Source organism: Cygnus olor, chromosome 3 (assembly GCF_009769625.2).
Source record: "Cygnus olor isolate bCygOlo1 chromosome 3, bCygOlo1.pri.v2, whole genome shotgun sequence".
Classification (NCBI taxonomy): Eukaryota; Metazoa; Chordata; class Aves; order Anseriformes; family Anatidae; genus Cygnus; species Cygnus olor.
The window spans coordinates 19,958,836-19,971,649 of NC_049171.1; the positions used below are offsets into that span (position 1 = coordinate 19,958,836).

General features: G+C 37.8%; 1 protein-coding gene and 1 non-coding gene across 3 annotated transcripts in view; one reads left to right on the forward strand and one right to left on the reverse strand.

The window, feature by feature from the left end:
- The window catches only part of PXDN (peroxidasin), an 87,081-nt gene that overhangs the window by 43,616 nt on the left and 30,651 nt on the right, over nucleotides 1-12,814 (forward strand). For both annotated transcript variants that reach the window (XM_040551037.1, XM_040551036.1), the window contains 8 exons: nucleotides 2,054-2,125; nucleotides 2,592-2,663; nucleotides 3,874-4,043; nucleotides 5,250-5,367; nucleotides 8,381-8,550; nucleotides 9,042-9,314; nucleotides 10,647-10,763; nucleotides 11,960-12,118. In XM_040551037.1, coding sequence (XP_040406971.1) covers nucleotides 2,054-2,125; nucleotides 2,592-2,663; nucleotides 3,874-4,043; nucleotides 5,250-5,367; nucleotides 8,381-8,550; nucleotides 9,042-9,314; nucleotides 10,647-10,763; nucleotides 11,960-12,118 — 1,151 coding nt within the window. The remainder of the gene's footprint in view (nucleotides 1-2,053; nucleotides 2,126-2,591; nucleotides 2,664-3,873; nucleotides 4,044-5,249; nucleotides 5,368-8,380; nucleotides 8,551-9,041; nucleotides 9,315-10,646; nucleotides 10,764-11,959; nucleotides 12,119-12,814) is intronic.
- Nucleotides 7,626-7,697, reverse strand: TRNAE-CUC. Its single transcript has one exon. It is a non-coding gene; the product is annotated as a tRNA-Glu (tRNA).

Sequence of the window (12,814 nt, forward strand, 5' to 3'; positions counted from 1 at the left end):
GTCTTTGCTAATATGGCTTCTGATTTGTGGACCTGGGGAAGGTACTGCATGCTTCAGTGTGCCTGTTTTCCCCAACTTTATTTGTTCTAGTAAGAGGTATTACTCATGCATACAAATCTTGCCTTGTTAGTACCAAACAAATGCAAGAGATACATGAATGATAAAAATGCAAAGACAATTAACTATGTTAAAACAGGAAAAAAAAAAAATCCCTGCTTGCTGTACAGGAAGAAATGGTGCCTGGATTTCTTTTAATCCAAAAGTAAAGCTGCTTTAGGAGAAGTCACAAGTCCTGCTGCTGCCTAGCTGTGAGCTGCTGGTGTGGTGGAGGTCGGACGGTCTTAGACACCGTCCCTGTCCCACCAGCCATTCTGCGGGACTGGACCTAGATGGGGTCGCTCTTCTCTCCACTGTTGATTTGAATGAAACTTGCAGGAGGTAGCTGCCTTTGAGATGTCTGTCTTTTTAATTTAGATGAAGCTGGACAGTATTTTCAAAACGGAGCTGAAGACTGGCAGGAACAGCATGATTACACATTTCTTGCTTCCTTATGCAAACAGGATCAAAATCTGTTCTCACGATGATCCATGGCCACACGTTGCACTGGCAGTAAGCAGGCTTGATGCTCCGATGTGCCTGATCACATCCGTGCCGCTTTATTGGCTTTTTTATTTATTTTTCCTGCGGTCCCCATTCACTGCTGCCTGGCATCGCTCGCTGGCTTGTGCTCTGGCCATGCTGCTGGCTGGGAGCTGGGAGGCTGCCAGGCACGTGCCTGGCATCAGCGCCCCACACGCCTTCCAGCGCGTGCCGGAACAAGAGCATCCACGGCCATCTCCTCTGGGCTCCGTGCTGTGCTCTCCACGGCAGCTGTGCGGCTCAGGTCAGGGAGCAGAGCAGTGCAGGGGAGCTCCTGTGGCCGCCTTCTTCCTACTTTTTTTGCTGTGGGATTGTTTATTTATTTATTTTTCAGAAGATTTGGTGGTCTGAGATTTTCTCTCTGTTTTGAAATGATGGGCTTTATCGTTCTTCAGCCTGTGGTGATTTCTACATACACGATCTCTCCAGATGTTCCCAAGTTTGTCAGAGGTAGCAGTCAGACAGGAAACTTTAAGAGGATACATTTGGATATAATAAGGATCTGAAGTCTATAAATCATTTTCACAATTCCATCAATTCCTTTTTGTTCTCTCCTCTGCAAAGCTGTGGGGTACCTACACAGCTCAGTCCTCACAGCCAGGATTGGTATGAGCCTGCATTTGAAGTCCTTGTGAATAGCCTATTTCCACACCAGTTGCAGATTAATAATCTGGTTGATTACCCCGTTCCATTAAACTCTTCCCATGTTATGGGATTAATAGCTGTATGTATATATTGCTGTATAATATTAAGAGCTTACATGAGCATCAACAGAGCATCAACCAGAGTACAGCTGTGGTGGTGAATTGTACACTAGTTGCGGGGATCTATCTATCAGTCTAGGACTGATTCAGGTTTTATGCTATGATTTTTTTTGTCTTTTGAGCTGTTGAGAGACCTAGTAGCTTTAAATGCCAGGATTCATAGCATTCTCAGCATCTTGAAATTTTCAATTTATTCTTTATTATTGAAATATTCAATTTATACGTTATTCTACTGGAAACTATAAATATCTTTAAAACAATATGTAACATTTCCCTATTAAAATACTATTTTTCTTTCTTTTTTTTCATATATGCAAGGATGAATACTCATGAAAACCAGACTTTGCAAGAGTGCTCAAAGTAGTATCTCCAAAATCTCCAAAGTAAAGGTTGTCAGGCAGTTTTTTTGCAAGTATATGTGCATACACACACGATATATAGCAGTGTGAAATCTTTCTTGATTGTCACTTCCTGTGTTTTTCATATTCTAATACAGAGTTCAGATGATATCAAAAGAAGGTTAAGCCACTGCATCATGGTCATCATTTAGATGTGTAAAACATGTAAACAGTAGCAAAATGCTTTATAATATTTTATCTTCATTAAGGAAACTGTTTCAGCATTTTTCTTTTTATTTGACATATTTTCAGGTATCTGCACTTTAATCAAATAGAAACATTGGAACCTGAGTCCTTTACCCATCTTCCAAAACTTGAAAGGCTGTAAGTTTGTTTATCTTGGGGTAAGATGCAGAAGAGTCAGCTTGCTTCTTTGTTTGAATAAAATCAAATGTTCAAAATCAGAAAATAATGTTCTTATCATCCTGTAAATTATTTCTAGGCTAAAAATTTTATTTTAACTGCTAAGTAACTTTTGCCAAGAATATCTTTTTGGGCTTACCTTAGCAGAATGACTTTTTTTTTTTTTTTGAGTTGCTCATTTGAATGCTTTTGAACTCCATTTTAGTTTTTTAGTTGTCTTATCATTCTATGGCTTCTTTTTTCCCATATGGGATCAACAAATATACCTTAGAAATTAGGTAAAAATTAGCAGTCAGTGGATTACTGGGAAAGGTTTTAAAAAAAATTGTAAAATTATTTTCTGTGAAAGGACCTTAAGAATAATATAAATGAAATGTGTATGTCAAAATCTGAATTATTACATGCATATTTCTGTGTTTTTTAACAGATTTTTGCATAATAACAGAATAGCTCATTTGATTCCTGGAACATTTAGTCACTTAGAATCTATGAAGAGACTGTAAGTAAATTGAACTATTATTAAACTAAAGAAAGTTTAAATAATCTAATTATACTGTATCTCATCTTGCAAAGTTTATCTTTCTTGACAAGGCTTTTCATTATGAAAGTGTTTTAAATATTAAATCATTTTTCCTAAACTGTGCTGCAGTTGTTTACTTACATAGAGTGAGACCATTGCTTCATATCCTACCATCTTTAGTGACTAATTCCTTTTGTTTGTTTCCTTTCTTCAAATTATTTGTAGACGTATGGTCTTGTTCACTATCAGAACTTTGTTATGTAGACTAAATAATATACAAAACAGCTCCTTCCTTTTTACCCTCTTGTCTATGTCTTACTAGGTGATCCTTGTATGATATCCTTTAGTATCTGATTATTTGGATATTTTCTTTTGATTGCTTTTTAATTATATTATATAACATAATATTTATGTTTATATATTTATACAATACAAATATATAATATATATATGTATTTATAATATATATTATATATTTATAATATAATATGTTGAAAATATATTAGTCAATATATTAGTCAAAATGATCAAAAAGGTAACTAACCCCAAATATACACTAAAGTCACTTTGTCATGCAACTTTTTTTCCAGTTTATACATAGATATATTTAATGGTACAGATTACCATACTTTTTTTTTTTTTTCCTACAGGGCCTTCCACTAGAAAGCACAGTGTCCCACACAGTAACTAGAAAGAAAGTCAACAGAATTTATAGGTCTCGTTATAGGCTCCTGTTGCAGGAGGTTACTGACTAACTGAACTCAATGAGCAGCTTATTAAGCTTAGCACTTAAATAAAACTGTGGGTCTTTGTCTGAGTTACATTACCAACAAAATGGGAAGTTGTAAAAAAGTCAAGTTAACTGAACTTTCTGCATGAATAAGTATTAAGAAGAAAAAAAAAATGGGGGGAGAATTGTATATGTTCCTTATTTTAGGAAGGTTTGTACAACATCTAAATAAGTTCAGATTTTTTCACTGAATGTGGAGTTAGAAAAGAAATCTTGTTCATATGCTTGCTAGGTTGAACACAGTTCTACCCGTGCAGTAAAAATTATATGCACTTTTGTAATAAAGACTGCCAGAATGCATACAAGCGAGTGACCACCAACTGCATTTAAGATTGCCTTCTGTCTGTAAATAGTCCGAGCTTGCTAATAGGAGCGGTGGCCACTTCTTGTTTCGTGCAGGCGTTTGGATTCAAACGCTCTTCACTGCGACTGTGAAATCCTGTGGCTGGCGGAGCTGCTGAAGACGTACGCGGAGTCGGGAAATGCCCAGGCAGCTGCTACCTGCGAGTATCCACGAAGGATCCAGGGACGATCAGTGGCCACGATAACACCAGAGGAACTTAACTGTGGTGGGTTTGCCGCTATGTGCTGACTTCTTTAATGTGTTAAACACACCCAGACTGTATTAGAATTTGTTCTTCTGTTCTCTTTGGTAACACTGACTACTTCTGGTTAATATTGTGTATTTCCAGAACTCTCTCTGTGTTCCTTCCCAGTTTTTTGTCTTCTTCCTACAGAATTGGTCATTTTTACCCCTGAGCCTATATTGAAACAAGTATAGACGTGTTTGGAGCTTGTCATTAAGAAACTAAATGTGATTATCCAGAAGAAGTTTATTTTTCCTTTTTATATTTCAGATTTGATTGTCATCTAGGGTCTTTGGTATTATGTTAAAGTTGTTGGTGTCCCATATTCCCTTTTACATAAGGGAGAAGAAGGAATGAAAACAAATATAATTGCTTCTAATTTCAGAGAATTTATTGTTAAAACTCTTGCTGACTTTGTTAGGTTAGGTCACTGGATTTCTTTTATAATCATCTGTACTTATTGGGAGTGCCCTACACGGGCACTGAAATCCTCTGTCACTGCGGGATTAATGGACACCCCAGGGCTCGCACCTCTCCTGTTCCGAATCCAAAAAGCAGGTTTTCCACCGTGCAATGGGCGTTTGCCTCAGAAGATATAAAATAACTAATTGACCTTTTATTTATATGTTGGGTATAGTTCTGATCAGGGGAATTATAACCATAAGTGTCTACAAGGTTCTTGGAAAAGATAGTAAAAGGGGATTTGGTGCAAGCATAATTCACATGGCATCCTCCCAGCTCTCTGCACATCTAAGGAGCCTGAATATGGAAACTGCAGGAAGCAAGCTGGACAAATTATTCTGTAGGAGGTAGGTTAGGCGGTGATACTAATCTAGAGGAAGTTATTTTAAATGGCACTTGTGCTTGCTGCTTTAAAGTTTGTTCCTCATAAGCAAATTGAGCCTTTGTTCAAACAAATAAAACAGCTACTTTAGAACCTGATACAAATTTGCACAATCTATTTCCAGTCTGCTAAAAGTTCCTAGTAAACAATGGAGGTCAGAAAGGCAGCAGTCACTTTTACATAAAGAAAAGTGTGTTTAATCCTGATTAAGCTTATAAATATTTTAACTTAAAACATTTGTGAAAAATATTTTTCTACAAGGTATATAGAAAAAATATTTATTTACCATTCTTTAGCAGTGTTGAAACAAGTAAGGATTCCTTATATTTTTTTTTTTGATACAGAGAGGCCAAGAATTACATCAGAGCCTCAGGATGTGGACGTTACCTCAGGGAATACAGTGTACTTCACTTGCAGAGCTGAAGGCAATCCTAAACCAGAAATTATCTGGCTTCGAAACAAGTAAGTTTAAAAGAGGAATAGAGAAGCTTAATGTAAGTATGTTTGTCTGTGTGTGTGTACATTTCTGGGTGCATGGCCATACGCATTACATGCTAACATATGGAATGGTAACAGCAGAAACATATTATAATAAAAAGAAGTATATGGAGTAATAATGGCCCAGATCTGTTTTATTAATAATTCTAAACTCTTAAGAACTGATGATTTTAGAAAGTCCTAATTTATGACTACATATATATAATACTATTGGTAAGTTTTTCAACTGTAATTATACATGCAAAGTTGCTCACAACTGTAAAACTGTAAATCACTTACATGTAAGTACCAGAGAATCCAACAAGGACATGTCGCACATGTGGTTTGTGGGCTTAGCTAGTGTTTGCATATGCTGCGTAGGTCTGTTTATATTACATTTCGAGGCAGAGCAATAGCTGCTTTTTTAAAGGGCTCCAGCTGGACAAGAGTTAGATTTCAGAGGCCTCCTTGAACCCCAGCTCCAAAGCAGTAAGCTTTCCTCTGAGTTGCAGCTTCATCCTAGAAAAGGGGATATCAATTGCCCCAAGGCAGGCAAGTGCCTATATCACAGGATTATTCAGGGTAATTCAGGTTAGAGGGAACCTCAGCAGATTTCTAGTGCAGCCTTCTGCTCAAGGCAAGGACAGCTATAGGAACACCCCAGGTTGCTCAGGGCTTTATCATTTGGGTCTTAAAAACCACCAAGGCTGGAGATGGCACAAGTTCATGGGGCAACCTGCTCGAATGCTTCTCCTTGTTGTTTAGGAGGGTAGGGTCTATAAGGGATGTGTGTCCCTTGGGAGCCAATGAGCCAACCTGGCTGCATAAGCAAGCAGATCCCAGCTTGCTCCAGCACAGCCACGCACATCGTAGCTGAACCAGCCACACAGCAGCACGTCATCTCCCCAAAACTGACCTGAATTTACAGTGGGCACATGATTTGTGAGTTTACCACCAGCTTAATCAGACTTTGGCTGAGTAATTCTTTTACACAAATGGAGAACTTGATCTGGAAAACAAATTCTTTCACATTATATATTAATAAGGGAACCATTTTAGTTTGTTAGTTACTGATAGAATGGAACAACATAGAGTCCTGTTTCTGTAGCTTTAGGCTGATTTCAGTAAGATCCCTGCATGAGGCAAGGGTACAGCATTTATGGAGTATGCAAAAAACAGAGCCTTAAACTTGGATGGTGTAATTATTTCATTAAAATTTTCTTTTGCTCATGTACTTTTTATAATAAACAAAGAAAACTTATTCGGAATACACATATGAAAGAGTTTTAAGAGGAAATTTGAATTTGGGGTGTGGGATTATTGATTCTGGCTTGTTTCCTGGCTGCATGAATGACAGAAAACTCTTTGCAAGGTAGTTGAATATGGCAAGATTTCAGTCAAAAGACATTAACCTGTTGAGCAATTGTTGAATGCTGAGTAGATCAGCAATCACACAGAATCACAGAATCATTAAAGTTGGAAAAGACCTCCAAGATCATCTGGTCCAACCATCCCCCTACCACCAATATTACCCACTAAACCACATCCCTAATCACTGGGTCCAACCTTTCCTTAAACACCCCCAGGGACGGTGACTCCACCACCTCCCTGGGCAACCTGTTCCAATGCCTGACTACTCTTTCTGAGAAGAAATATCTCCTAATTTCCAACCTGAACCTCCACTAGCACAACTGGAGGCCATTCCCTCTAGTGAGAAGAGGCCGACCCCCAGCTCCCCACAACTTCCTTTCAGGTAGTTGTAGAGAGCAATAAGGTCTCCCCTGAGCCTCCTCTTCCCCAGACTAAACAACCCCAGTTCTTTCAGCTGCTCCTCACAGGACCTGTGCTCCAGGCCGTTCACCAGCTTCGTAGCCCTTCTCTGGACACGCTCCAGGGCCTCGATGTCTTTCATGTACTAAGGTCCCAAAGCTGAACACCGTACTTGAGGTGCGGTCTCACCAGAGCTGAGTACAGGGGAACGATCACCTCCCTGGTCCTGCTGGCTACACTATTCCTGATACAAGCCAGGATGCTGTTGGCCTTCTCGGCTACCTGGGCACACTGCCGGTTCATGTTCAGGCGAGCATCAACCAACACCCCCAGATCCTTTTCCTCTGCACAGCTTTCCAGCCAGTCTGCCTCAAGCCTGTGGCATTGCATGGAGTTGTTGTGGCCAAATTGCAGGACCTGGCACTTAGCCACATTGGACCTCATCCCATTGGCCTCTGCCCATCAAAAAACTCTTCCCTGACCGGGAATCGAACCTGGGCCGCGGCGGTGAGAGCGCCGAATCCTAACCACTAGACCACCAGGGAGGGTTGGGGTATAAAAATAATCGGTCTGCATTTTGTACACAAGGGGTGAGTTCCTCATCCCACTTCTGTGCTTTCTTCATCATGTGCAGGATGAAGTGAGAAACATTTCCTTCAATAAAATGCCCTAAATATACTTACATAGTATCACAGAAATGTTGTACCCATGACATAGCACGATGAGCTAATTTTAATTTACATTTCATGCCAAAGCAAATTACAGTCAGGTTCATAAGTGCTCCTTGAACAATCCAGAGAGAGCTTGGCACCAGGAATTAAAGCAACTAACTCCTCTTCTAGTAGAATGTATTTTGAGTATTGAACTTACTTAGTATACTTCCAGTGGAAACATTTGAAATCGATTTGCCGGATAGAACAGCTTGTATTCTTAAAAGAGAATGAGACCAGGTATTTTGTCTTTTTTTTTTTACGCATAAGCTTTTACTCATAAAAATATTTTGGCTTTTCATTTTGAAGGTGTAGTACTTGCATAAGCAAAATTGATTCATCTTTTGTTTGTCCTCTTCTTCTCTTTAGGAGAAAACTAAAAGTTCTATTTTACTTAACATGGTAAAACTTACTTTTTTCCAAGGTATTTTGGGTAATATATTGAGGTTTTTATTATTTGACAGTTTTCTGTGCTCGTGATTTAAAGGTTTAACTCCAGCAGATTCTTTTCTTCACAGTAATGAGCTCAGTATGAAAGAAGATTCCCGTCTAAACTTGCTAGATGATGGCACCTTAATGATTCAGAATACTCAAGAAACAGACCAGGGCATTTACCAGTGCATGGCAAAAAATGTGGCTGGAGAAGTGAAAACTCAGGAAGTTACTCTTAGATACTTTGGATCACCAGGTAAAAAAAACAAAGTCTGGATTTTGCATTTCTAAAGAGAATTGTTTTCTTAATAAGATTGCTAAAAATAAGATGTATTGCTTCTTGTATCTTCTTGACATGGACAAATTTTGCTTGTATACTCACCACCAGGTAAACTTAAAATGTCATTTCAATTTATACATGCTGCTGGGAAAAAATACTTAGTAATTTCTTTCTTTTAGAGCACCCCATAGCACCTTCTAGCCAGATTGTTTTCTGGGTCTCAGTGTCTGTGTCTCTAAACATCAGTAAATGAGGATATGATTAATAATTGTTTTAAAGGGGGGTAAGGAAAAAAAAGATTAGGATTAAAGCAAGCAGAGTTTGCACCAAGATTAGAGGTACGTTGCAACAGAGCTATTATTAAAATAGAAAACCAAAACAACTTGGTTCCCCAAACTGTTGCAATGTTCAGCCAAATTAGTGCTCTCAGCTAAAAGTCATATTTAGGCATTGTTCTTTTCTCACAGCCCGGCCAAGTTTTGTGATTCACCCACAAAATACAGAGGTATTAGTTGGAGAGAGTGTTACCTTGGAGTGCAGTGCAACTGGGCACCCTCAGCCGCGAATTACATGGACCAAAGGTGACAGAACCCCTTTACCAAGTGACCCTCGCATCACGATAACTCCATCAGGAGGACTTTACATACAAAATGTGAAGCAGGAGGACAGCGGCGAGTATACCTGTTTTGCAACTAACAGCATAGATAATATCCATGCAACTGCATACATCATAGTCCAAGGTGAGTATTACTTGCAGTGACATGCTGTAAAACATATTATGAAGAGTATATTACTTCAAGTTGTATGATTGTCTTTCTTTTCTTTTTTTTGAATTGCCAGAGCCAAACTAAAACCATAAGGATTTTTTCTTTTAATTACATTATATATCCATAGTAACATTGCTGTATATTTCACCCAGAGTAAGATATTATATACTAATTCTCTGAAAGTTAAATTCCATTGATTATTTACTGAAGTTAACATTTGTGTTTTGAAATGCTTATAGTTTTGTTTGCTGGTATGAATAAAACATGCAATGTCCAGTTTGTGTGGTACTAATTTTTTTCTGTAACAAGTAGCAGTCCTAGAGTTTAGTATTTATGCCAGGAGTACTAGAATGGAGTTTTGAGTATAGATCCATGGCACCTTTCTCTCATAGACAGCCAAGTGAACGTGGGCACATTTTCTTCTGAGATTCATGGAAACAGTCACTCTACCAGCTGAGGCTTTTCTGCAAAGTGAAAGTCAGAGCACTCCTAATGTACTGTGATCACAATAATTTTGGTATTGCATGTCAGTAGTAAGAATATAAAGTGTTTCAAGGACAATACACCAAAAAACCTCTACTATGCATATATGTGGAGAATATTTATTTTGCAAACATTTTAATGCTGGAACGTTTATTTGCAAAATGTTATGAGCAATTTAAATTTATTTCTGTTCTAAGATGTTAAGATCTCTGACAAACAGTTCGGGTTTGTCAATTCATTGTCAGTTCATGCTTTGTCAATGAGTTCAGTTTTTAAAGCTACACAAAATAACTCATCCATGTGTTTTGTTCATTTATCATTTACCAGTGGATTATTGTGTTTTGAGAGCTGAATAAATTCTCACACTGATAATGTCATGATGCAGAAACTGTCCTGCACTCCACTCACTGTTTTCGTTCTGAATAAAGACAAACAAAACAGCTAAGGAGGGTTTTGACTGTGTTACATTTTCTTCATATTTTAGCTGAGGAATTTTTGAAAGATAGAAAAGGAAGAAAGCATTTTTAATCTAGGAAACATTCCATGTTAGATTCTTTAAGTCTTATTGTGTATCTTATACAGCAATAGATACCAGAGACCTTCACTGACACCAGGGCATAACGTGATGGGGATGTTCCTATTGCATAAGAGACTGCCCTAAATCTCAGCTCTAGATTAAATAGAATGTAAAAACACTGGCATCCCGTTTCCCACCTATATGAGCTTTTCACATCATGCAGGAAATTGTATGCAATTTCATACAGTCATATATTTTTCAGTTCTTTTTTTTTTTTTTTTACCAGTTTATTTTCTCTTCTGTAGCTCTACCTCAGTTTACTGTTACTCCTCAAGACAAAACGGTGATTGAGGGACAAACTGTTGATTTCCCTTGTGAAGCACAAGGCTATCCCCAGCCTGTTATTGCCTGGACAAAAGGAGGTAAATTTGTTCTGGACGTACTTTTAATCTGCTAGAATAGATTTTGGAATGACACTTGAATTGAAAGGAAATGCATGTATTTGTTCAGACACTTCAGTCCTGAAGGAAATGGGGTTCATCTCTTTCTGCTTTAGCTAGAAAAGGCAAAATATCCAGCAGAAGCTAGTTGCCCAAGTGTTCTTCAGTATTCAGTAAAAAGGAGTCACTACAATGTATGCCTCCATAACAAATTCCTGCTAATAAAGGTTTAAGAAATGCAAGACAAATCACATGTGGCAATATCTATTACTGACAATTTACTGCGGAAATTGAGGTGACCATCACTGATGAGATCTAAAATAAGTTGGGATGTGCCCTCTTCAGAAACCAGAACAGTCCATCCTGGCATCAGTACAAATTCTGCGTACTGTGTTTCTGTCACTTAACGGGGATCGACAGGAACACTGGGATTCACTCTGCTGACTGCTGTATCAGGTTGGGGTTGTAAAGGCATTGAGCCCAATGCAGTGGGAAGAAATACTCTAGCAGATGTTGTATGTAAATAGGTATGCCAGTTGAGTCAAGTGAAGTAGCTCTAGCAGGAAAAGCAACTCCTAAGGAATTCTAAATTTTGGTACATAAAGCAGATTTTTAACAAACTCTTGATCATTTTGATGCTGATAATGTCCCTGTTTCTCCCTCTGCCAAGGTTGCTCCAATCAAATGAAATGTCCAGAAAGGAAGAACAGGGTACAGACACTGTTGTGCCTTTCATTTCATTTGTATTGTATTGTATTATATTCCATTTTTTCAGAGCTGTATGTATTTTTCTATTGGTTGTCTAGATGGTCTAGGCAGATGAGATGAATTGTGAGTGTCTTTCATACTTAACAATAATAATTAACAGTAATACCTGTTGCCATTCTTCTGGCGCCTTCTTGTTAGGGTGCTTTGTCATGCTCCTTAAATGAAAATACTTGTCTCTACCACAAAAGGAGAAGGGGAAGAGATCAGGATTATGACTGTGTGCATACATATATTTGCGTGTTCATATTCTGTGAATTAAAGGTTTCACCAGTTCTTTCTTTTTAAGAAACTTTTAATTGTTTCCAATGTTTTACCAAATTTGAATACTTCCAGATTTCCCTTTTTCTGAAACAAAGAGACTTTGTTCTGCACTGCTGTAAAGAGCAAAATGCTATTGCTCTGTGTTTCAGGAGGCCAGTTGTCTGTTGACAGAAGACATTTAGTTCTATCTTCTGGTACCCTAAGGATTTCCAGGGTAGCCCTGCATGACCAAGGACAGTATGAATGCCAAGCTGTCAACATTATCGGATCTCAACGGATTGTTGTATACCTGACTGTGCAGCCTAGAGGTATGTTCTCCATATTTGATTTATTCTTCTCTTTTTCTAAAATGTAAGAATCAAAATTAATCATTTTTGTTGGCACTGTATGGCATATATGTGAATGTGAAGTAGGTTAAATTTATCTTAATTTAGAAGTAAAAAAGCTTTCGAAGCAGAGTTTAAATAAACCCAATGCTTGGGTTTTTCTTTAGAACTTTTGCTGAATATTACAGTGATTCTATGTTGCTGGATTTGCACTATAAGGTGTCTTATTAGCTCTTATAAATTGAGCATGTGGATCAGTATGCCCAGATAGACTTAAGTTCAAAGTCACCTGGAGAACACATAACCTTGCAATTAAGCATGGACTTTTTTGATAAGAGCTTGTAAGAACAGAACTATATCTTTTGTTATTTAGAAAACTTGTTGTTCAGGGTGTTGCTCATATTTCACATTTCTGATCATTATTTCTGAGCACATTTTTTTTTTTTTAAGTTTGTGGGTGTTTTTTAATAAATAACATATGGATACTTATTAGGATTTGAACAGAGTATCATTTCTTTAGAACAATCTGTATTCTGTGGAACAGGTTTATCTGATCTACTCTTGTTTTTAAAGAATGGAGGTTTGCTTTGTGGATGACTGTATTCCTGTGCTTGTGAAAGTATTTTTTCTTGTGAAAATGTTGTCTTTTTTTCTGTGTGCATGTTAGACTAATTTCTT